At 38.8% G+C, this 26980-nt stretch overlaps 1 protein-coding gene and 1 non-coding gene across 4 annotated transcripts in view; one reads left to right on the top strand and one right to left on the bottom strand.

Moving 5' to 3' along the window:
- gfra4b (GDNF family receptor alpha 4b) overlaps window positions 1-24927 on the top strand; it is a 45889-nt gene extending 20962 nt beyond the window's left edge. The window contains exons 2-9 of one of the 3 annotated variants that reach the window (XM_039814295.1): window positions 8798-8889; window positions 12501-12776; window positions 13062-13142; window positions 13971-14316; window positions 15074-15183; window positions 15918-16052; window positions 21469-21635; window positions 23672-24927. In XM_039814295.1, coding sequence (XP_039670229.1) covers window positions 8829-8889; window positions 12501-12776; window positions 13062-13142; window positions 13971-14316; window positions 15074-15183; window positions 15918-16052; window positions 21469-21635; window positions 23672-23815 — 1320 coding nt within the window. In that variant the 5' untranslated portion in view covers window positions 8798-8828 and the 3' untranslated portion in view covers window positions 23816-24927. Of the gene's footprint in view, window positions 1-8742; window positions 8890-12500; window positions 12777-13061; window positions 13143-13970; window positions 14317-15073; window positions 15184-15917; window positions 16053-21468; window positions 21636-23671 lie in introns of all 3 variants that reach the window. The other 2 variants (XM_039814294.1, XM_039814296.1) reach the window with 2 other exon arrangements.
- LOC120567492 lies at window positions 17146-17264 on the bottom strand. The gene has a single exon (XR_005640585.1). It is a non-coding gene; the product is annotated as a 5S ribosomal RNA (ribosomal RNA).
- Window positions 24928-26980: the final 2053 nt, after the last annotated feature.

The following is a 26980-nucleotide window of genomic DNA, read 5'->3' as shown; positions in this document are numbered from 1 at the left end:
TGGGTTTGATTTCCTCTCAGAGAACAGGTGTTGTAGATTAGAAGAAGACGTATTTTATGAATCCCTCATTGGGGAAATTACATTCTTACACTCTGTTGTTGTTACACACATAGGCCTGAAATACACTACCTATAGACATGCATCAGTGCCAAGCATGTCTATAGGCATTTAGGGGTCCGGTGCCGGTTGCTCAAGGGCACCTCAGCAGTGCCCAGGAGGTGAACTCTCCAGCTACGAGTCCACACTCCATAATGTGGCCCATGCAGAACTTGAACTGGCCACTCTCCGGTTCCCAAGCCAAGTCCCCACAGACGAGCTACTGCCGTCTGCCACCCAAAGACGACACAGTGAGAATTTAGTCATCGTAAGACTGGTGAGAGGAGCAATTGCAATGTTAATAAGTTTGGTGCCTGTTTATTAGGAAAGATATTATATAAGCAAGACATGACTAGCAACCATCTTGCAGTGTGACAGCCACATTTTTTTTATGAATCAGGTTCAGTATGTGCACTGTGTTCTACACCCTATATTTGAAAAGACCCATCATTTGCTCAGTGCTGCAGACAGCCAGCACTTTCACACTAAGTGAAAGTGTGTGACATTGAGACCTAACTTGACAAGTCTTCACTTAGACAAACTGACGCACTCACGCGCGCACACACACACTAACACACACACACACACACACACACACTAACACACACACACACACACACACACACACACACACACACACACACACACACACACACACACACACACACACACACACACACACACACACACACACAAACACACACACACAAACACACACACACTCTAAGTATTGTCCATGAATAAACAGCCTTCATTTTATCTGGGAAAATTAATTAAATGTAACTTTCCGTTTGATGGAAACTGTTCTGCATATCAAAAGAAAAGCTTTTATAATTACATAATTATCTTTTTCAGTAACAGTGACAAGTTGCATATAAATTTTAAAAGCCCTATGCTTGGTTACGACTGGAACATAGTCTCTCCAGCAAATGACAAAGGTATCAATTACTGTAACTGGACTACTTTTAGCGGAATACATACATGTAGATATCTAAAATAATATATTTTACCAAAACAACTTTCAACCTTATTTTTATTAAATATCCACTTGAAGCCTCTCTTTTTCCAGTTCTCCTGCAAATACAGAATACTGTTGGTATGCTGAACTGCAGGATGCCTCCTGCTCAGTCAGTTTAAATTTCAATAAAAATGTTATCTGTATTTTTGTCGGATAACTTTGCCATCAGTAAAAAGTGATTGTTGTCTCAATTGAAATGATTAGTTGGTAGACAGAAAATATGTAGCAATTTTGATAATTCATTAATCGCTCTTAAAGTCTTTTTCTTTTAGCAAAAACGCAAAAATTAATTGGTTCCAGATTCCAAAAATGTGAATATTTTTTTTGTCTTCTTGATAGTAAATTAAATATATTTGGGTTTTGGACTGGACAAAACAATCAAGACCTCGTCTTGGGCTCTGAATTGTATTGGGATTTAAAAAAAAAAACTAAATGATTAATTATTTTAGAAAACAATCTGAAGATGCATAAATGATGATAATTACAGTTAGTTACAGCCCTAGTCTCTGTGCAGAAGAACTGAAATTACTGGTTCATAAAATATGTAAATATTAAAACACACCATTGTAGTATGCCAACTGAAAGAGTAAAAAGTAGAAGAGATTTGGCTTTTTCTTGTTGTTTTGATGGACAGATATCTTTACAAAAATAACCCAAAAGGCTTTTTCAGATTCAGCCAGCATACTGTGGACATATTCTTAGATAACAAAGAAGGCCTGAGTGCAAATACTATTACCATTGTTTAGAACAAACAGTTCTGGGGATTAACGCTAGCTTGCTAATTGTGCCACGCTTCCATGCTACTCTGGTTTCAGAAAATGAACAGAACAAAGTTATCACTCATCTGGCAATGTGCTTTCTACACTGTGACAAGAGGGTGTGGATGAAGCATTAAGTTGTTAAATTTGACTCATGTGTTTGAACCAATCATTGGTGTACACTTGTGTCTGGACCAATCACCGTACACTTACTGTACGTCACTCAAAGTTCTTACTGTGCTGGGAGAGGAGCTACTCTAAGATAGCTAGATCTAAAAAGTCCCTCAAAAAGGCATCCTAAGAACTACGATCATTGCTAGTTTTTTGCTGTGCGGAGGTTTTTAGAAAATGTGTTCTTGGAATTTAAAAAAAAATGTTCCTGCCTGAAAACTCCTAATGTAACTGCTTTGTCTTACTGTGTCTGCATTGGTTTTCCTCAGTTGGGAGAATTTTTTTTATTGTCGGTTTTGAGATTTGCTACCTGGAACAATTTGTCTGCCACTAATTATGTTTTATAGGAGTGAGCCTCCAACAGAGCCTTTGTCCTGTAGTCTTCTTATGGCTGAACAGGAACAAATCAAGCTGTGGATTTGTAGTCTGCTCATATGTGTGTTTCTATGTGTCAGCAGGTGGGTGGTTGTTGTGCCGGCCTGAATTTTGGCACTTGGCCCAGGGCTTTAAGAATATTTCAGCCTGCCAGTGATGTAAGCTTTGGGTGGTTCAGAAAGCTTTTAGAAACTACCTGAGGAAGAACAGTTAAAGGCTTTTGCAGAACACACACATTGGTGGAGTATGTTGCGTCTGTTTCACTTCAGTGACAATAACAGAGTGAGGAAAACAATGGAGTGACTGAGGCTGAAATTTTTCGGCCGCCTTTTTTCAGGTTAGGTTAAACATTTACATGAAATGTTTACACCAGAGCAACAACTGTTTTTCAGGTGTCTATCAATGAAACCTGATGTTTTTGCCAGACCATTGGTTTCAGGTAAAGCTGGCCCTTCTAATGTTTCATTGTAAGCAATGTTAAGCCAACCAAGATCAAGATGCTTACAACTTGGTGTAGGTTCACAACTATTATTGCACAAAGGCAAACAATAAACAATTTTTTTTGTATTAGATTAATCAAATATGTTTTCACAATATCATCTACTGTATGTACATGCATACATCAGTATCCTCAACCAGTCTATAGATCATTCAATGAGAATGGCAAAGAAGAACCACAGTTTCACAAGAGTCTCCTGCAGCACCAAAGCGGTGATCCTCTGACAACTGCACGTCTGTCGCAATTTACTGTACAGCACACATAGTTTTAATTTATCCCACTTACACCTGTGAATCATCAGACAGTGATCATTACCAAACATCAACTAGGCAATGATGATGATTTGATGATAATAATTTAGTTTATAGGACTCCTGTTAAAATTAGTTCACGAAGTGCTTTAAAAACACAGGGAGATAAAATGATGTAAAGATGAAAAAAAGACAACAATAAAGGCAGTACAGCTGAGCCCACAAAAGTAATTTAAAGTTTAGAAATGTGCCTTTGGATATTACATATTACAGGTCAAACAACCTCAAAGAATAATATTGTATATTATATTTCATCACTCACTTTATTCATTTCCACTTTTCCTGATCACAGTCAGCCTGCTATAAAAACTGTATATATCAGTCCTTCCAGGAAAATGCAGTTTTTTTGTGATTGTTGCAGGCAAAAATCCCTGATTATGCGGCACGTTTTCTTAAAAAATGTGATGGAATATGCGGGATATTTATGCAATTTTATGCGATGAAATTGCATAAAAAATGTGATTCCCCCAACACCCAAGGGGTAAGCTTTGCTTCAGAACTCAAACCTCCTATGGCGCCATTTTGATGCTACAAAACGATCACCTCCCATTAGCATTCCATTGACTGCCATTCATTTTGACGTCACTTTGACAGCGAATAACTTTACATCTGAAGCGTTTAAAGACTCTATTTGTCTATTGTTTATTTCTAAAGAAACACGACAATGTATAAAAGGCTCCATTACCTTGTACCTCACGTTATGGCTCCGTAGTAGATGTTTTTGTAAAAATAGGCTAACGATTGTGTCATAGCCATGCGACTTACTGTCGCATAGCAGAGGAATTACCGTATAGTACAGGAGAAGCTCACAGTCAGTTTCGACTAACATGAGCTGTTTAAGTTTAATTACTAATGTTAACTAGCATTTTAGTTGAATTATGCAATTCCATAATCACATTTTTCTGGAGGGACTGATATATGCATATGTACAGGGAAGAGCTCTGTATTGTGCTCTGCTTATTGTCACTGCAGGTTCTTTTTTTAGCCATAATAGCACCGTGGCGCTATGGATGGCATAAATTGAGCCATGAAATGTTGAATAGACATTCCTATTGCCTAATGATCCCCTGACTTATTATCTAGCACCAACAGTAGGTCTGAAATATCTCAACATCTACTTGATGGATTGGCCCAAATTTTGTGAAGACATTCGTGGTTCCCACATGATGTATCCTGCTGACTTTGATGGTCCCACTGACTTTTTATCTTGCAGAACCACAATGTTGACATTTGTGGTTCTAAGTGAAATGTTTCAACAACTTTTGGATGGATTGCCATTTGTTACAGACACTAATTTCCCTCTCAGGATGAATAATCACTTTGGTGATCCCCTGATTTTTCATCTATGGCCATCATCTGGTCAGTATTTTAATTTGACGAATACTTAGGTTTATAAACAAAAAACAACAAATTACATTCCAATCAGCCTCAGCTGAACATTGTCTTTGTTGCTAATTAGCAAAAACTAGCATGATAATACACTAAACTAAGAACATGATAAACATTATACCTGCTTAAGATCAGCATGGTTCCTGTTGGGTTGAACCCAATAGCCAGGCCTATAAACTCCTCCCCTAGCCAGTCACAGTTGATTAAGTATTTAAGGTGCTGCTCCTGTTCTCTAAGCAACAGAGATTATGTTAAGAAAAAGTCTATTCACTAAACCGTATGCTCTAAATCTTCATTCTTACCCTGTAGTTACCCGGCAGTGATATGATCTCCTTTTACTTTAACTGAACGCCACTGCCTGAGTCCTGTCAAAGTTGCTAATAGAGGTTGATTAACGTAATACATAATATTTAATGCTCCTTTAAATCCCAAATTCCTTAACCTTCCAGCTGCCTGTGTACTAGGGGTGCCACAGTGAGGAAATGTTCCCACAGGTTAATAAACTCGTGACAAACCTGGTGTTATCGATTACACCCGACATTTTACAAGAAAAGATATTATTCATCAATGATGCACAATATCTGTAGAGCACTTACTTTGATCTCTGAACTCTTCGGTCGAGCTTTTGCTGCAGCAGCAGTCTCACTTTTGTGGTGCACTTGAAGGTGTGTGTGTAGATTAGTGTTGCCTCCAGATGCTGCCACCTTTATCAGACAGTTTACAGATTGCCTGATTAACGTTATCAGGTTCCCAATGGTTTGCATTGGGTTTAAATCAGAAATATTGCCAAATAGGGGCATTGGCTTTAAGTTTTTACACTAAATCCTCCACCACTATCCTCTTGTCAAGTGATAAGTGAAATCTAACTCATGCGACGCGCAGAGTGGAGCAGACACCTTCAGTTTATAATTTTAGCATCTGTTCTCTGACTAAGTATTGGTAAGTATTTTACAAATTAAGATTTTTTTTATTTAATGAACTGGGTGCTGATACACAAAATGTAACTAAGTGGGTTTTATTTCTATAAAGTTGAAGGTGGTGGGCAAGTCTGTTTGTTTATTTAGGATCCTCATTAGCTCCTGCATTGCAGGTGTTATTCTTCCTGAGGTCCTTACAACTCACTTGAAAATAAGTAAGTAAGTAAGTAAGTAAGTAAGTAAGTAAGTAAGTAAGTAAGTAAGTACGTAAGTAATGTTGGAGTATGCCTGAACACAGAGAGAGAGAGAGAGAGAAAGAGAGAGAGAGAGAGAGAGAGACAGAGAGCGAGAGAGAGAGAGACTTCCGCTGTTACTAGTCAGCTCGTAGTTCGAAGAGCAAAAACAAACTTTAATGCCAGTCAGTCTGACAGCATCTAGCCCTTGGATCAAACTGACATAGTGCTTACTTGAAGCAGCCATTCGGGTCATGAATAACAACCATCATCTTCGGTGCGTTCAGATATATCATTTTTTGTTTACAATTCGCTCCCTTCACACAGCAGCCCTTGTATTACAGGATCAATTTGTACGTACGTTGGGGGGTTTAAACTGCACAGTGAGAATGTGAAATTCAAGAATACAAAAACAGAGGAAAGAGAGATGCACTTTTGAAAAGAAAACATGCCTGTGTTAAAACATGGTGAGACAACAGCATTATGCTCCTGCCTCTTGTAATGGAGAGTGATTAATAATAAGTATATTAGTCAATGCATGCGCCTTGGGGGAGAGACGTCAGCAGCATAATTAACAAGAGGCAGCTGATGGAGTTAAAGCTGAGACATTTGGTTTATTACATTTTTTATTAAATTCATTACAGTGGATGTAGAATAGCAGACATATGCAATATTGTTTGTTTTTAGGAGTTGAATGCCTGGTACTTATTATTTTAGGGATTATGTGCATTTGTTATTCAGTAAAATGTCATGTTGTGTCCATGTTTGGAGATGTGAAAAGCAGGGTGAGTTTAGACTTGGCTTCCTACAAACTGGACGACCATTTCCTCTGTAGCCGAAGCTCCTCTGAGGGAAAGCATCGATCAAAGACGGGGTGGTGGTGTTGGTGGAGGAGGGGAGATGGTTATCAGGGAACTAAATGGTTTCTATTTGGGAGCTGATGTTATCTTAGAGACGTGAGACGTCACTTAGAGGAATACAGATTTTAGTGCTTTGACAGACCTCTCAATCAAATAAGATACTTATGTGTGTGTGGTTCGGTTGTAGTGCTTAAGATTTCAGTCCTAGTTGATTTGGTGACCCTTGGTTTCTGGTGGTAGTGCAGTTCAATACTTATAATAGCTGCTCCTTTTTGTTCTGTTCTTGCTATGATAGCATTTTGCCTTTGTGGCACTTGGTGCAGCCTATACATAATCTAATTACAGTGGCTGTGAATATAAACTTGCTTGTGTTTGAAAGCATGGACCACAAACATTCAGAAGAACATTGTTTATTTCTCTCTGCCATTGGTCGTCCCTCCATCCCCAGAGCATCCTCTGTTCCAGTTTCCTAGGGTGTTTTCACATATAGTCCTCTTTAAACGAACCAAAGTAAGTCCTCTTAAATTGGACCAAAAGGGGGACCAACAGAAAAGGTACTCAGTTATTTTTGCATTAACACATTATCACTTTTCTTGAAAGAGGACTTAGTTCTCTTTTTGGTCCACTTCAGCTCTGATGGGCTAAAAAAAATTGGCCAAAGGCAAAACGAAACTGAAGCGTGTTGTGTTCACCATGCACAGGTGAAAAGAAATGCAACGCGGACTTGAAGGGAACCGTGCTCAGACCTCCTCGGGAAGAGGTTCGTTTCAGAGGGGTCTGAGTCCATTTGGAGTGTTAACATATGCCCAAAAAATGCAGACTAATAGGTCTGAGTTATTTTGGAGGGCTTAAACGGACCTTACTACCGGCTTTTGATGATATTTCCTGCATGGTGCCTCAGGTACTGCATATTGCATACTTAAGTGATATGTGTGTGCATGATCAAGATCACAGTCTTTTCTGATGAAAGTGTAAATGCTTCTCTTATTTAATATTTTGAAGTTAAATTACTACGCTTTTTCTAGGTCTTCGTGCAGTATTTGTTTGATGTCTAATATGAAGTATGATTGGAGCTGACATTGCTTTTTTTATGTAGATGGCTATTTTGCAGTCTCATTCTGCCAAATTCAATCTATTCTGCTTTGATGTCTGAAATAGCTAATTTTTGTCCCATAAAAGCAAATAATGTGGTGTTAGGCAGAGTACCAGACAGCAACATTTTATGACAGATAATACAGGCCATATCTCAGTGAAGATTATTCAAACACTGAATAATTTATATTCACTTAAGCCAGTAACTTTAAAATGTTCAGCTCCTAGAAGCAAACTATGTATAGGAAACACAAGGACCTACATCACTTTCACAATATGATGAACTTCACTTCTCTCTCGATAAAAAGTGCTATATTTCAGGAGCTTATAATGTGACCAGCAGGAGATCAAAAAAAGAATAAAATAAAATTAAATATTCACTTGGATTATAATTAAAGTGTGTCACTTACCTTTTACATTTTAATGACTTTTGATGAGTGAATTAAAATGCCGAAGCACATTTAACAGTCTAAATGTCTTTCTCCTCAGTTCAAGTTCATATTTCAAAAGGAAAACACATGAACTGGAAAAGTGTAGATTTTGAAGAAAAGAAATGTGATTGATTAAAGCTTATTTTCCAACTGCAACTGCTTGATAAGCTGGGATAGCAAAAGTAACATGAACTGAAGGAAGACAAGTTGTGTAACAAGACCAACAACATATGTATATATAAGACCTGCTACCAAAAAGACAGTCACTGCTAAATGTAACTCCTGTTGCATTGATTTTTACATCATAGACACAGTTAGCGACTAGCTGGTGAACATAGTGGCGCTTAAGAGACAGATACTTATATTTTGAGTTGGTGAAGACCAAGAAACTTGACAACATTGTCCGGTAAATGTTTGCTAACAAGTTCACCATATCAACTTAAAAGGTGATGATGGCGATGTTGTGTTCACAACCTATTTCCACTGCCACCAAGTAGCCATAAAAACAGTTGTTGCAGGTTCAAAGCCAAACATGGTACGAATAAGAAAGGTTATTGCAATAATGTCTCAATCTCAACATTCCAAATTTTGAGTTTTCTAGCTGAAAGTATGCAGAAGTAACCATGCAGTGTCTGCCCTGCTGTCCAGCCCCTTACATGGCTGCCAGTGTAAACGGGGCATGAAGAAGGAGAAGAACTGCCTGCGTATCTACTGGAGCCTTCATCAGTCCATCATACATGGTCAGTGATTACTGGATAACAGCTGTCCATACTGCCAATAAAAATCTATAAAGTTTAAAAATCATACCTTTTATTCACATACAGAAGCTAAAGAACCACCAGTCGTTAAAAAACGACAAATGAACCATAAACCATACACGCAATAGCTTAGTCTAAATCATGTGGCTGAATACACTTTGTTTGACAGCCATCAGTGTTAGAGATTAATCACTTGAAAGTGAGGTTGCTATCTTTAATCCAACCATCAAGATAATTTACAAATCTTAAGAGTACTGAAACAAATGTGATACTTATTAAGTGCACCAATATATTACCATTTTCATCCACAGCCTCACTGCTTTGTATATAGGAGTTAGGGTTACATTCCAGCTGACTTCATTAAGTTTAATTTTCCATTTTATCCCTCCTGAAGTGGACCATTAAGTCGGTGCGCAGAGGTAACTGGTCAGCTAATCTTCCTGTGATTTATGTGGCAGGGAAACTGAGGACTTAACTGAGCCTTAGAACACATTGATTACTGACATGGTTAATTGGCTAAACCCACTGGTACATTGAGACGGGCTTATTGGAAATGTCAAATCAAGTGGCTCATTTGCATTCATGATGTATGGTGTCTATTCCAGCTTCAGCCCAGGCAGCACAAACTGCAACAAAGCAGGAAGGGCCTGGGATCTCTGCCTTAAATTTGCAACTGACCATCTGGCCTTGGTCGGACATTGGCGTTTGCTGGAATTTTCTTTCCCCCAGTATCCACATGTCTGTATTGGATGCACTTAGCTGACGTGCTGATAAAGGATGAGAGCTTCAGTTATTCCTGATGTGAGTGAGACTCAGTTCACCTGTGAGGTTTGAGTAAAGATTTACCTGTAAAAGGCACATCGAACAGTGTTGACAAAACAGAAAATGTGTTGGTTTATTACTTTCTTTCTTCGAGTATGTGTGTGTGTATTTTGGAGTAAAACAGTAGCTGAGACAACTTTGCCCCATAAATACCTACAGTGTAAGCAGATGAAAGCAGCATGAAATTGAAAATGTTTGATTTAAGCAGATGAGGGTATAAGACATTATGAGAGAAAACTGAGGTGGTATGAATTTAAAGTGTTAAATAATGGGATCCTCTTGTCTTATTGCAGGTCATGCTTAGGCATACATTTTCAGAATAACCTAAGAACACAAATCTAATCATACTTCCCAGTTCTAAGGAGACAACTCATGAGTAGCACTACCAACAAACACTAATGGACAGTGTAGGGCTACAAAGAGAACATCTTTATTTTCTCTTTTTGTATAAAAACCCCACAGAGAGGGAAAGAGAAGATGGACTCAAAAGATGGGTGGCAGCTCTTTTCAACAATTCCACCTCCAGCGCAATTACCTCCAGCAAGGATCTGTATTGCTTTTGAGCTCTATAACAAAAGAATGTTGCCCATTAAAATGTTACACTGCAAATGGTCTACATTTCATTTGTACACCTGGGATCAACATCTTGATGTATGATTATGTTTTTGTAAGAACAGTTCCTATTGCTGCATATTATATACTGTAAAAGGCCTGGTTCGCAGCTGGTTGCAAGAAAGTTACTCACCCAGAAAGTTAGTCATCCATCAGGCCACTTCATGGTCTGGTTTAATACAGAAAAAGTCTGCAGTTGCTGGAATCATGAGATACAATGTGCTTATCAACATTTGACCAAAACCACAATCTTTTCCAAACCTAAAGTGCTGTTGTTGCCTAAACCAGACAGGACTCAGTATGCAAACCCCTGTCTCTATGAATATAGAGAGCTTCGTTCACTCGAACAAACGTTGCCTGTGAACATAATCAAGGCAGAGATTACGACTAGACTCAAACTCAACATACACAGCAGGATAATAAAAGCCACAGAACTTAATTACATTGGAATTCCATATTAATCTGCCTCCAATGTCAGATGTTTGCAAGAATGAAGAACAAAGAGACATACTGTATAATGCAGTCATAATGCATTTCCATTTGTCTTCCCTCAGTGTTTGACTAACAACGCTACAACTACCTCTACTGCTAGTATAGACACAACTTAACATAAATGACACTTTTTCTTTTCATCCCTCATTCTTCCCTCTTCTCACAAGGTTATGTTGGTGCACTGAGATGAAGTTCAATAAACGGACATGGTACTGCATGGGCTTTTCACCACAGCAAGGGATACTATTCTATAGTTCTTTCACTTGTTAATGTTCTCTGTATATCCAGTCACACACCTATTATTCAAGTTCTCTGGCTTGCTTAATAGACTTGACTCATGCAGCAGAACTGTAGGCGTCAAAGCAACTGTACACAGGACAAGGTCAATGAGAGCATGGTTTTACATTTGTATAATGCTGCCACTCAAGAACTTTTACACAGTAACTGCATACACACATATTCAGCATGCATTTAATACAAGAAATTAGTAAGAATGCGTAATTTAGCCAGTCCCAAAGCATGTTATACATTGTAATGAACTCAAGCCAAGTTATTATAAACTTATTAGAGGTCATGCAAAAATATACCTAGATAAAACAGCTCATACAAAAACCCTTCATAGAGTTTAGTTGTTTTTTTATCTTCATTACGAGAAAGGCTAAATATGTGTGGAAGAAATAATCTACCACAGACAAAAGACCTGATCTGTGTTATACAATAGTCTGTTTGGGATGCAAAGAGAGATGACTGTTATCATTCCTATTAAGACTCACTTTCTTCTCTTTCACTTGTAAAATATTTGGTATGAAATTTGTTTTCTTGAAGGGCTTTTCTTTATTCTACTTTACCAGTCGCTAGCTGGGCCAGCATTGACTCATCATGTTGCATGAGGTAGATTGGGTCGTCTGCCACTCACACAGCATTGGGGGTTTGATCCCAGGCTCCTCCTGTCCACATGTCAAAGTTTCTTGTTAAGACACTGAACCCCAAATTGCTGCGGGTGGTCAGGCCATCCTCTGGAGACCATGAATGTTTGTCTAGATTTCATGGCAATTCATCCAGGAGTTGTTAAGATTATGTTTGTCTAAAGTCTAGACCAAAGAAGTGGAAAGACAGATAGACATTTACATCCCTAGAGCTGGTCTGCTAGCATGGCTAAAACCACGAAATACAGAACCATACAGCAAATATTTCTTGATTGTCCCTGAGTCCCTCATCTTGAAACTATGGTGGACTGAAAACAGGCCATCACACACAATATCTTGGATTTCACCAAACTTAAGATGCATAATGCATCTCAAGTTGTGAAGCAACAGAGCAATAAGATGCATCAACTACATTGATTACATTTTTCACTTGTTGTTATGAGAGGGGTGCTGCAATGATTAAATATTTGCAAGAGAATCTCACCAGTGCATTCTCACGTTTACAGATTTACACAATGAGCCACCCAGTTTATTTAACTTAATGCTGAGTACCCCCTTACAACTGTTCACATTTCCACCCCTCAAAATATTAACTTTCCTGCACTCTTCCTTTCTTATTCCTGACATTTGTGTCCAGCTTAAGCTGACTTCTTTTTTATTCTTTATTTTCCATCTCATCTTGCACCACAACTGCCATCTCAGATCCCCCTCATCTCTCTGCTCTGTGATTTTCTCTCACAGCTCTGTTAGAGGTTATACTGGCTGGCAGAGACTGCTTGGTGGCTGGAGACTCGTGTTCAAGTGATGAGACTTGTAGTCCACGTCTGCGGACTTTGCGTCAGTGTGTGGCGGGTAACGGCAGCGTGAAGCTGGGCCCCGGTGCCCGGAGCCAGTGTGCCAATGCAGTGTCCGCCCTGCTGTCCAGCCCCTTACATGGCTGCCAGTGTAAACGGGGCATGAAGAAGGAGAAGAACTGTCTGAGTATCTACTGGAGCCTTCATCAATCCATCATACATGGTCAGTGATTACTGGATAACAGCTGTCCATACTGCCAAAAAAAATCTATAAAGTTTAAAAATCATACCTTTTATTCACATACAGTAGCTAAAGAACCACCAGTCGTTAAAAACTAAATGACAAATGAAAGATAGGCAGACTTTTATCCATGATTTAGTCGATTGGAGCTTCAGTGGCTAAATGAAAATGATTAACATTAGATAATTCTTTATTTTTCATACAGTTTAAATGAATTGTGATATTACAACATTAAAGCCAATGTTTTTACCTGTATTTTTCTTTCAGGACTCAATCTGGTGGAGCGTTATCCCTATGAGACAGTGCATAGGGATTACGACTATGTACGCTTGGCCTCTATTACAGCTGGCAAGTTCACTGACTTTCATTAAGTTTCACCTTATTTTATACAATTTTACCCTTTGAAGATGTTTTGTTCTGGCATGAATACATGACTCGACTGAATTTCCCCTGGAAGCATGCCCAAGGCAAATAGAGGTCTCTTCTGTTCTTTAGACACAGTTACACATGTATTACCAGTCATCTGAACACAATTTCAGCATCCAGATTGATATTGTTAAGAGGCTATTAAATTGAAGACCCCTAAAATTGTATTCAGATTGCGCATCTGCACTAGGGCTGGGAGATATGACAATATATCATGTCAAAACAACATAAAAATCTCTATGATATATATTTTTTCTCTATTGTTTTTAATCGCTATGCCGATAAAAACAGCGGTCAAACTGGGTTATGGCAATATTTACATTCTGATCCTTGTACGTTATGTGTATATAAAATAATGCAAAGAATCCCACTGGTTTATACTTGAGTACTTGAATACTTTGAGTACTATAAAATGAGTATTAGGAGAGGAATCGGGTCTTTTTTCATAACATAAGAAAAGAGAGCACACTCTTATACTCCTAATACTCATTTTGTTATTCTGGTCCTCAGGAAATGAGCCTCCATTGTTTATTTACAGACATTTCACCTTGAAGCTGATCTTTAATTCCAGACTACCCATCTCAACTTTCAAACTTCTAACAAGATGAGATTACAGTACATCTCAGCATGTGGAATAAACTGACTACATAAGTCACATACGCTCTTATTCATATAAACATAAAACCATTTTGATCTGTTGGTATTATATTTGCACTGATATATAGTCTTTGACCTTACTTCTATCCACAGACTCAGATGTTGGCATGACAACTGTGAATCGCTGCCTGGATGCGGCCAAGGCTTGCAATGTGGACGACTTGTGCCAGAAGCTCCGCACAGAATATGTCTCAGCTTGTATCAAACCCACTGCCAAGTCGGGCCTGTGCAACCGCCCTAAATGCAATAAGGCTCTGCGCAGGTTCTTTGACCGTGTCCCTGCTGACTACACACACGAACTGCTCTTCTGCCCCTGTACGGACACAGCATGTGCAGAGCGTCGAAGGCAGACTATTGTACCCAGTTGCTCTTATGAAGGCGGGGAAAAACCCAACTGCATTACACAGATGAGGATCTGCAACGCTGATTATGTGTGCAGGTTAGAATGGAGCTAAATGGGAAGCTTCTAATTGGGTCCCATTTATATCAATGTCAGTCTTTCTCTCATGTCTATAACATATATTACAATTATTTCTCACTTAGCCATAGTCTCATATGGATACAATAACATATTGCTCTAATATCATCAAAATCCCCAGTTTCATTTTGCTTAATGAACTCTCTCTTTTCTCAAGGTATCCCAAATCAGCAAAGCCAATGTTTCACCATTCCTAGTTTATTCAAGTACTCCTTGGATATAGGTTTTAAATATAATCACCATACATATTTGGCTCTTTGAAACCAGATAAACAGCCATTCAATCAACACAATTGCCTGCTGTTTTACCCTAAAGCTTTCTACCACCATTGGTTAGAACACCCCAGAGAGCCTGTTGGAATAACACATGAAATATTTAGCACAGATAAAGAGCCAGATGGATAAGAGTTATCGCTCATTGCTATCTCTGGTCATGGCCATTATTTTTCACAGCCCCATTACACTCAGAGGGCTTTACTAATGATCCCACGTCTAGGGGATGAAATATATTACTCTTTCTATCACTTTCACATTACAGTCCAATGCTTTCAGTCTTCACCACGTCCAACAATATTTCTTCATGTCAGAGGGGCAAACTCCCAATTAAATGAAAGTTATAGTAGAAAGAATGTATTAAAAAAGACCCAGCAAACTTTTTTACATAAAACAATACAGGCAGCTAACATGTTCTTGGTAACCAGTGCCCGTTGCTTCACTAGGTCTCGCTTGGCACAGTTCCAGTACGATTGTGAACCCTCTGAAACTTCTACTAATGGCTGCAAGCAAGGGAACCATGGAGCCTGCCTCCTCGCCTACACAGGGCTCATAGGTAGGTGCACACCTGAGAGATTATACACAGAGAGGAAACGCATAAAAGAAATTAAACGGACAGGGGTGGAGAGGGGAAGAGATGTGAATGAAGATATGTGCTATACTGTGTTAGAGAAGGAAATGTAAAGAATGTGCAACAACAAAGAGGCAGGTATAGGAGTGATAGCTAGCTACAGGGACAAATACAGAAAAAGGTTAAGGGTGTGTGGGAGAATAAAATGAAATTTCTAATTCTAAACCAAAAGACAAAGAATCAACATGGTTTTACAGAAGCATACACATTTCTCATTACAGAAAAACAGAGGCTCTTTACACAATGCAAGGTGTGTTAAATTTGTTTTATAACAGTCCGTAAAAGAAAAAAGAACAGACACTTCTTTTCCACACACACTGGAAAGAAGAGCGAACCTAAGGCATTTCAAGAACCTCAAATGGTGCCCCTCAGCACAAACACATTTCCGTTTTCATTCCTGTCTTGTATATATTAAAACACTTGAAATCACACTCTCTTGAGTATTCATCAGAATCTCTCTATTATATCATACGAGTCAGTGCACAGCCAGGCTAACCAACACTACTAGAATATTATAAGCCTTGTGCATCAGGCCAGCGTATAGGAAATGCAGTGTCCATTCATGTTTCAGATAATAAAGCACTATGAATACAGTGAAACAACTCAAAAGGACAATGAATATATAATACTGATTGAGGCCTGGTGCGGTCTCTCTGCAGGAAGCACAATAACGCCCAACTATGTCGACAACTCCACGTCCAGTGTGGCTCCATGGTGCTCCTGCTCAGCCAGTGGGAGCCGGAGAGAAGACTGTGATAATTTCCTGGGATACTTCACCGACAACATCTGTCTCCGTGAGTGTCCCTCTTATCCACAATGTATTGAAATGTACCAACACGGGTTTTGGGGTTAGTCATTGTGTTTTTATAAGGGTATAGGGTGGTAAAACATTTGACTGCTATTATTGTGTCCCGTTTAACCAGTGTTAACCACAGTTTACTACCAAGGGAAAGAACTGTTACGTGTTTCTTTTTCGGGCATCTTTATGTTTTTATTTTTCCAAGATACGTTTAGTTTCGGTTCTGATCATGACTTAGCCTAGAAATGTAGACGCACCCTAGTGGCAGCAAATTTATTTTGCAGCCAGGGGGGGTCTAGGCACTGTCCGTTGGCTTGCGAGCTGGAAAAACCAAACTTTGGTCAGGCCAATCACATCGTGTATAGAGTCGGTGGGCGGGCTTATGGCTGCTGCTGCTGCTGGGAACAGCGGTCTTCTGGAAGACTTTGGAGTTAAGCTTTCCTTTGAGAAAAGAACAAAGAACGGCACTGAAATCATTCTATTTTTTTTCTTTTTTTTTCAATTCAATTTCAATTCAATTTTTCAATTCAATTCAATTTTATTTATAGTATCAAATCATAACAAAAGTTATCTCGAGACACTTTACAGATAGAGTAGGTCTAGACCACACTCTGTAATTTCCAAAACCCCAACAATTACAGTAATTCCCTCAAGAGCAAGCATTAGCAGTGGCTATCGCGACAGTGGCAAGGAAAAACTCCCTTTTAGGAAGAAACCTTGGCAGACCCAGACTCTTGGTAGGCGGTGTCTGATGGGCCGGTTGGGGGTGTGATGAACAGTGGCGATAATAGTCACATTAAAGGTCACAGTGATGTCGAAGGTTATCGTGGAAGTTCATGTCATAGCAGGGCACATCGTGTCATACTGAGTAGTGCTGTCCCCTATACCGTATCCAGACTACTCTGTGCATAGGAACATCACAGCAGGGCGTTGCGGGATGTAGCGTGGCGCTGCAGAGCATGGGTGGATGCAGCAGGATGCAGCAGGATGCAGCAGGATGCGGCCGGGATTTGCAGAGAATCACAGAGCATAGCTCTGCGAAGAAGAAACATAAGGACTCCGGGGAGTAAACTCCCCAGAGCTAGATAAGCTTACAGCACCGGGTATTCCCAGGCAGTCTCCCATCCAAGTACTGACCCGGCCCTACCTTGCTTAGCTTCCGAGATCAAACGAGTTCGGGCGTGTTCAGGGTGGTATGGCCGTAAGCCATACCACCCTATTTTTGACAGACAGTACAACCTATGTCACCATCACAACTAACATGACATCTATATCATCCACTGTCCCGTTTTACGAATACAGAAAGAAGAAGAAAAAAAAAAAAATACAACATCATGTGCCTTACCTTACAATACATTATTCTACCAGTCAAACGCTATATTGGATTGGATCAGAACCGGTGCCTTATATTCAGACAGACAACCCCTCTATTGCCATCAGGAAGGAGCCCCAGACTTGATTAAAGATATCCTCTCTCCCCATTAATCTGTAAGTGACTCGCTCATACGTAGCCATTCTTGTCATTTGTTCAGTCCATTCCCTAAAACAGCACAGAGTAGATGACTTCCAGTGCCGCAGAATTATTCTACATCCTGTTGTAGTACACTGAAATCATTCTTAAAAAAGGAAGATGTGTTCGGAGTATTGCCGACCGGATACGGCAAAAGTTTAATCTATCAACTAGCTTCGCAACCTTCTTCAATGCTCTACCTGGTTGTAGCTCTACGTGCAGAGGGAATTTTAAAGACAGCCGTTGATCCCGCCCCTCGGATTGAGCCCGGCCAATGGTGAGTTGTCAGGCTAATCATGACTCTGACTGACTTTTCAAAATTACAGTAGTATTTTGACAGGGAAACTAGGCCAACAGCAGTGACACACCAAATGTTTCAAAGTGTACTGTAAAATGCCGTTTCTATTTAGCTCCAAGGACACACACTGCATCACCAGATGGCAACGTTTGTCCAAGATCAGAATTGCACTAATTTATTATTATGTCTTCTCAGATCATAATTGTTCATCTCACTAGCAATTATATTTTCCAATTCAAGCAGTCAAATACAACTTGCATGTCATACACCTGTAAAGCAATGTGGAATATGTTTATTTTCTTAGTCAGAAGGGGACTGAAAAGAAGCATCCTATTATCTTAGCTTAGAATAAAGACGCAAGAGGGGGGAAACAGCTAGCCTGGCACTGTCCAAAAGTAGGCTTACTACCTGCCTCCCAGCACCTCTTAAGTTAACTTATTAACATAATATTTCACAAATGTTTAATCCGTACAAAGCCGAAGTGTAAAACATGATACGTTGGGGTTTTACGGGGGGTTATGTGACTGTTTCTTTGCCAGGAGCTGTAAAAGATGACAAACAATTCCTTTGAGCCCAATTATGTACCATTTATAGATGTGGTTGGAAAAATGAGAATTCAAGCAGCTTTTTGTGTTTATGCTGCATAGGAAGCCTTAGATATACATCTCCTCAGATTAAAGAGTAAGCATATGGACACTTTCAGTCTCAGTGTGAGTATAGCAGGATGTTTGAGTATAAAAAGGCATATAAAGAAAAGCCCATCACTGCAGAGCTGCAACAAATACTGTTCCACAAATACCTCAGGTGCACCTTTGGATATGGTTTCATATAATTTCCCTTCACTACCATTACAGCCAGAGTCATTTTATTATGACATAAAATACAAAAGCGGCGTTCCCTAATCAGAATTTGCACTGATAACCAGTAACAGGGGACATAAACAGAGACTTGATATGAAAAGCAAAGTAAAAGTTTTGTGATAGAAGAAAGTGACAGGATTCAGTGAGACAGATGTTTCCCGGCATGCTCAAACAGCAGAAAATATGTATTTAAATCAGAGATCTGTGATTTTTGTAGATCTAACAGTATGCTTCCTCTGTTTCTCTCCCATTTACTCGCTCACTTCATCTTCTCTTGTTATTAATCATCCCCTTCACGCGGTTTCCTTGGTAATTCCACCTGGGTGTTCAGACAGTCACTTCTTAGTGAATTACAAGTAAGCTGGCCCTGTGATTGTTAGGTAATTGTATATTTATTGAATCGCCTCCAAACACCTGATGTACTTTCTTTTTTCTTTTTCTTTACAATTGATAGAAAAAAAGTTAGTGAGCTAACTTGTGAAAACTTTCTTTAGTAAACTGCTGATTATTTTTTAACACTAATTTCTCTCTTTTAACCCTTAAATGCATTGAGATGCAAATTTAGACAAACATTCCTTCATTGCTTGGGTCTTTAGGGACCCGTTACTAAAGCTACTAATTAATATAGCACAATTCATTCAGAATGTACTATTTACATTGACTGATGGCACTACAGTAGATAAAATGTCAGGCAATCACCAAAGTCATAACAAATTATCCCATGGAGGAAGTATGGATGCCTGAACCAAATTTCATGGCAATCCATCCAACAGTTGTTGAAACATTTCACCCAAATCCACAAATGTCAAACTCATGATGGGGTTAGAGGAAAGGTCAGGCGATCACAAAAGTCAATAGAATTCATCATCTAGAACCCTGATTCCACCTCATATTAAAATCTGTCCTGTGTGTGTGTGTGTGTGTGTGTGTACATGTCAGTTGTCTCAAAAAATCATACATTAGAAATGTGCTATGAAATTATTACAAATGTGCAATGACGTTAATGAAAAAGCGCTGTCTGTGTGCCGACATAAGGATGTCTACTGATGGCGCCGGAACCTGTGCAGAAAGTTTTTATAAATCTCAGTGTGTTCAGCTCTCAGTACGTTTGTAGCTTCTAACTGAATATCTGTGCCTTGAAGTTTAGCTTCTTTGTCTGCTTTATTTTGCTTTCAAAATAAAAACTTTATGAAGCAGCAAAATCAGGAAATGTTGGGTCTTCATCAGCAGCAACTTAACCAGACTCGAACATGAAATGAAGCGACCACTTCAAACCACAGAGATTCAGTTATCAGCTACAAAAGTACTGAAAACTAAACACTCTTGAGACTTTTAAAAACATCTTTCTCTCCTGCACAGGTCATGGTGCCCGTCACTAGACATCCTTATTTTGGCACACAGACAGAGTTTTTTCATTAGTCATCGAACCTTTCTAATGTAGATTTAGAGAGAGCTAATGTTTGCTTTAGAGAGTAACAACTGACATGTGTATACACACACACACACACACACACACACACACACACACACACACACACACACACACACACACACACACACACACACACACACACACACACACACACACACACACACACCTTATTTTCACATTATATGCATCATTGCATTTGCATATAGAGCAGAGAAGTGAGATCCGATCACAAGTGGTCACTAAAGATGTGTTTGGAGACACATTCTGCTGCCAGGTGTGAACACGTGTACTTAGAGCTATCCGCTTGTGATCGGATCACTCAGACTAACAAACTAACCGACAGACCAACATTGCCATCCATAAAGCTGAACCGATAAAATACAGCAAGAAGTTCAGAAAAAATAGTGTATTAAACAGGGTATAATATGTTCAGAGACCAGAGGTATGCATTTAAGGATTAAATGTGATTCTTGACTATCAAACATATCTAAATATTCAACTGTTACAGCCACTAAGGAAATGTTCTGAAACCTAAATGATGGGGACAGCTGCAAAGATGAGACTAAAGAATAGGATCACAATATGAATAATTTTAAATACAGGTTTATGAAGGTGAGATGGGCAATTTAGGAACAGTAGAAATAGCAGTCGTAATAAACTATTATTACATAAATAATGGAAACAATAACACAGATTAATTTCATAATATGGTGCTACATCAACCTTAATCCAGAAGTCCTGCGTGGGTGTCCTGCCATTTATTGTGTCTTCTGTTCTTCTGCCATAATTCCTAATGCTAATTCATTTATTTCCATTTCTCTTATGATCTCTGATCTGGAGTGTGAATAATTAATGGTCCCTATTATTGACTTCAGCGACCATATATCTATCATTGAACTTGTACAATGAGTATCTTTGCTTGGTGTGTGCGGGGAGGTGAATCTTTGGCCAGTCTTTCCTTGGGCCCACGGCCTAGAAAACATACAGAGAGAGAGTTGTTAGGCCAGTGCAAACGGTCTATGAGTTAATGAGGTCGATGTGGAGAGGCAGGTGCAGTTTGGATACTTGAAGAGAATACTGAGTATTTTCTGTTTTCTTTTTCTCTCTCTTGCGCCTCTGCTGACCAAATCCAAACTAGCTCTGGCCCAGCAAAACCTCACATGGAAAATTTACGATTCAGAACCGGAGGCATCTGACATGATTGAATAAGACATGAGTGGAACTCAATGAAAAAATATCAAGACGATGTTGCTGAAGCAACTGAACTGTTTTTTTTTCTTCTTAAATACTATGCTATGTCTAATGTTCTAGGGAATGCTCTTATGACGTTTGGAAGTGAATCAGACCAGCAGCCAACTGTCAGCCAGTCCAGTACTCCCAGTACCGGCCAAAGCAGCAGAGAAAACAGGAGCACTGCTTCTCCACCAGCAACCATTGAAACTATGAGGAACATTCTGGATACAATAATACCAACACAGGTGTGCAGTTTTATTTTCATTTTTAAATATTAACGCCACTTTGGGTGGAATTTTTATGTGATGATTCTAGGTATTTCTTTTTTCTAATTATTTGGGTGGCATACACTTATGTTTGTAAGAGTGGCATGCACTGTTGTCTGCCATGGTGTCAATTTGGAAACTACCACAATTATTCTACTTTTCCTTCTGTGTCACTTAGGGCTTAACTACTGACTATTTTGATAATCGATTCATCTGTCTATTATTACTTTGATTAAGTGATTATTAATCAGATAAAAAGAAAAGCTAAATTTTCATTATTTCCAGCATTTTATAAAAAAAACATTCCTGGTCTTCTTGTACATCGCTCTTTCAAACATTTGCAGTTATATGCAACTCAATACCATGTTGTTTTAGTTAATAAGGCTCATACAATAAACATTTTATTAAATTAATGATGCAGTGAGAATAAAAGGGAAATGTAATGGTATCTAAAGACCAAATAAAATTTAATTGAATTTCACAGTTTTAAATCTAAACATTCTAATTGAGTCCCAGTTTTTTTTCCTGTTGCACAAACACAAACACAAACACATTTTTGTTTGTCCATTACACAGAGACAAATCTGCCGGAAATGATAATGATATTGCTTGAGTTTCTGTTCTGAAGAAATAAAGGATTTACTTTAGACTCTCTGACAAACGGCATGAAATAATCCCCAAAAAACTGTCTATTCGACCTGATTTCCACTAATTAGCATTAGCATTAGCTTTATCTGCCGTTGTCGGCAGATTTGTGTCCATTTCATGGACAAACGCATTATTACAGGTTATTAAAAACAAACGTAACAGACATTTTGCAATGGATCAAAGTGACGTTAGCTTTATCAAACATTAGCTCTAAAATAGCATTATCAGGGATTAGTGTTATCAAGGTTAGCTTTAAAATAGCTTTATCAGAAGCCCGGCACCATTGACCCATCACATAACAGATAGAAGAGATTTCTATCCGCTATGTTTGTTTTTAATTTAAGCGGTTATCATGTGTTTGTACGTTGGCAAAATTTGAATCAATTTAATTGATTAGTTTTTGCAGCCCTAGTGTCACTGCAACATACAACAGAGGTAAATCATGTTGATTTTGATGTTTTTCAGGTTAAGTGTGAACACTTGAATGCAGTGTTTGACAAGACCACAGTAATATAAGTAATGCTGAGATCAGACTACACAATATCAGCCATATAATAGCCCAACTTAACTTGCCTCACAACGTCCTAACAAAGAGTCCAAATGTTTTAGCCTTCTCTTGCCTAGTTTAACAATTCCCATTACATGCTCCATGAAATTGGCCCATTGGATCACATAGCGTATAGCATGCACAACTGTTACATGGCAAATCAAATAAAAGAATGATGTTGTATTCCCTTTCAGGAAACCTGTAACCCTCAGGTCAGGAGCATTATTTCAAATAAATCACGCCCTTGGGTTTAACATTACCCTCTGCTCACTACATTGCACACCCACACACCCTCTCTTTAAATGGACTGAAAAATAAAACAAAGAGACCACCTTCATTGCCAAGTGACGATAAATGGTTCCAAGGTTCACTTTTATTCATAAAAACTTATATGCTGTTGGAACAGTGAGGTTCATCCATGGCACTTCACCTATGTACATCTTACATGAAAAACAGAAAGCAATGATTCTTCAAGTTCCAACGTGCATTTAGTTGTTTGACATGGCAAGAAGGTTTGACTCTACGATCATCTAATTTGATACAGTGACTATCTCATAAAGCAAAAATATTGTGTAGTCTGAGGGTCTTGTGGCTGTTCACTAACCCCTGTCCTTGCCTTTACTTTAGCCCTGTTTTTAATCCTGACCTTCAGAACTAAAATGAACCCTGACACAGATTATCACTAGTCATCTTTATAATGATGATCACCTGAAACTCAAAGGGGCTTTTTGTCACTCACTATTGTACACATTAGCAGATCATCAGAATTGAATTATCCAAAAAACTAATTGGCATAAATTGATCTCTTTGTCTCCTCCCAGGCCCTGGGAAATGAACTACTAGTGGGCCAGTCCACCCTGCCATCCAACAGCCTCCCAATCTCTGCTTCACCTCCTAGCTTAATGCTTCAAGCTGCCTTTAGCCTTCTGTTGTTGCTCCTTCATCTGCTCAACAATGGACACTAAAGACTGCAGGGGAGCATGCTAGGGACCCTCCTAGTACCAAGAAGATGGGAGGACCAGTGCAGTTGAGAGGAAAATGGACCGTGTGGCGTTACTCCTCACTCTATATATGTATAGTGACTTTGTTTTTCTATTTTTTGTCGAAGTGGTCCAGTTCCACCACCAGTGTCTCACTCAGACTGTGGGAGACCTCTGCAGATCGAAGCCATATATTGTCGTTGCGATCAAATCAAGCAGAAATTAAGTACCGCTTTTGTGGACTAACACAGCTCTCAGCTATCCAACTGTATCCATTTTCAAGACTCATTACGAAAATATACTGCAGATATGTATGACAAAAAAAAGACAAAAAGTTTGTCAGTACATGTGAAGATTTGTATTAACAGTAGGTCTTATTTCTTATTGTCAGGGAAAATTGTTGGAGTAAACCAGTGAACTTTGTGTCTTCTCTGTTCTTAGCACACAAAGTGATTGGAAAGCTGCTGCAGTATATGGGGCTTTAATACCACTCTCCTCAAGTGACTGAAAGAGAATGATTTCTGATCAATACTGGAATAGTGAAGATACAGAGAGACAATAGAGCTTCATTATGCTCCAACATCAAGGACAAATGCCATGTTTCTTACATGTATAGCAGCACTATCTGGAAGACATGCTGCAAACCACAGGACAATAAAATAATTATTGATATAATAATCATCCTCTCCATCAAAACAGCCCTTTGTCAAACTATGTCACACCATTTTACCTGTGTTTGCTAAAGCTGCAGTAGCAATTCATAGAAACAGTCCTAGCTCTCTATTGGCAAAGACAAGCGTTTGGACTTGAAAGGAAATAATCAGAAAAGCAGTAACTTTTTACTTGTAGCTGCTGTACTATGTGTTTGTGAGCGTAATACCCCTTTATTTCTCATTGTGTCTGTGAACATTACTATACGGGGGTCTGAGTCCCACAGAGGGAAGTGAATGGTTTGTCTTACTGAGCGTCGGCAATTCCAGTACGGAGCCTGTTTGAGATTAGACAGTTATGAATGATTCAGTATTTTCTGTTCTGGGGACGTGCCAGTGAATTCTGAACAGGATCAGAGGTGCCGCAAATAAAAGTTATCAGATCAATATGTTTACACATATTTTTTTTTTAAATGACACATGCTTTGTCTGGGGCTGTTGAAGTAAGTTGTGGGGAGACAGAAGCAACACAACTGGAATACATCTTTACCTAAACTAGCACATGACTTCCACAAGTACTCTGGAGTGAGAATATAACAGGATTTATAGCATCATTTAGCCATTTGTCTCTCAAACTGATCTGTCTCACTAAAAGCTCATCTACTTCACTTCAGAGCTACTGTTAATATATATATATATATATATTTTTTTTTCTGGACCTCAAATGAATTTGTTTTAGGCAAATAGAAACAAATTTCAACCGTAAAAAGGGACAGTTCACCGCAAAATCTAAAATACATATGTTTTTATCTTACCTGTAATGCTATTTATTAGTCTAGATTGTTTTGGTGTGAGTTGCCCAGGGAAACTATATGGCATTCGGCTTGTGGTGCTCAAAGCACCAAAAAATTAAATACATTTGAAAAAATCATGACCTCGTTACTCAAGATAATCCACAGACAGGGCTCCAGAATAACTTTTTGCCTTGGTTGCACTGGTGCGCCTAACTTTTTTATTTAGGTGCACCAGCACAAAATTTAGGTGCACCCAAATTTTTCCTCGCGTTGCCGTTAACGCTGAATGGCAACACACGATATATAGCTCTGTATTTTTTTACGCTAAATGTTCAGTTTTAAGTCAAAGTTACTTTTCACAAGCTCTTTTATTAAAACAGATTGTGATAAAAAAAAAATGCAAAGACAACCACTACCAGTTTGAAAATATACAGATGCAACACATGTAAATGAAAGTTATCTGAAATAAATAGCCTAGGATATATATATATATATATATATATATATATCTGAGAAAGCTCCTTCACTTGTTTTCAACAACAATAACAGATTGATTAAAAGAGAAAGAGGACGCCCGGATAGCTAAGTTGGTATATATAGAGGTTCGACTCCGACCTGCGGCCCTTTCCTGCATTTCATTCCCCCCTCTCTCTCCCCTTTCATGTCTTCAGCTTTCCTATCAAAATAAATGCCGAAATCTTTAAAAAAAAAAAAAAAAAACATACAGAAAGACATAGGGAGACAGAGGGAGCGGGGGAGTGTGATGGACTGAAGCGTATGCTCCTCACAGAGTGACGGCTGACTCATTATGAGTGGGTCCAGCACGGGTCGAATACGCTTTGGCGGGTTAGCGGCGTTACACACGTCTTGTGTAGGCTATGAAATGTCTGTATCGTCACTGCCAGGGTTCGAAATGAGGGGGGTCTGGGGGGGTCCCGGACCCCCCATAAGTCATTAGGGACCCCCTATAAGAATTTATTTTTAGATTTTGGGGGTTCCCCGACAAATATTTTTAACATTAAAAATGATTGTGAAAATTATAGGTCTTTAGTGACGTTTTATATTTATAACAATAATTAATGTATTTCCTAGCGCGATTGGGCAGCAATCAGGGCAGCTAATAGCATCACAGATTGTTGTTGTGGTCCTCCGGCGCATACAGTACAGTCTATGACGCAGACCACGTATGTTTATTGTTGGAAGGCGGCAAAAACGAAGCCTCACAAAGACTGAAATCCCTAATGAAAATCCTGTAAGTGCTTCGATTATGTTTATATCTCCATAATAATTGCTTATTATAGTAAAATATTTGGAGTTGGTGTTCCTATATCAAAAGTTGCATTAACTAACTTAGATACCCAGTGTAACGTAATGATTAGAAGAGTGCGTTTGTCAACGTTTCTTGCTAGCTGTATGTGTATGAAGCATAGGTATGAAGCCAAATAATATGCCAGCTAACAGCAGACATATAGCAGTTAGACTAGTTATTCAAAGCTAGCATAACAACCTAATTGTCCAGTCAGTGATTTTGAATAATGTGGTAACTATTGGATTATTGTCATTTTAATGGCTTTCAGTCATGTTAGAATATCTTTTTTTTTTTTTTTTTTTTTTTTTTTTTAAATGTGTCCCTAAAGATTTTAGTTCAGGTTATAGATTGACTACTTTAAAACAAAGTAAACCATCTAATGTAGGTACAGTTTTTA

The sequence above is a fragment of the Perca fluviatilis genome, chromosome 10, assembly GCF_010015445.1.
Source record: "Perca fluviatilis chromosome 10, GENO_Pfluv_1.0, whole genome shotgun sequence".
Lineage (NCBI taxonomy): Eukaryota > Metazoa > Chordata > Actinopteri > Perciformes > Percidae > Perca > Perca fluviatilis.
The sequence above is the reverse complement of the archived record's forward strand: the minus strand, read 5'-3'. Positions and strand labels throughout refer to the sequence as shown.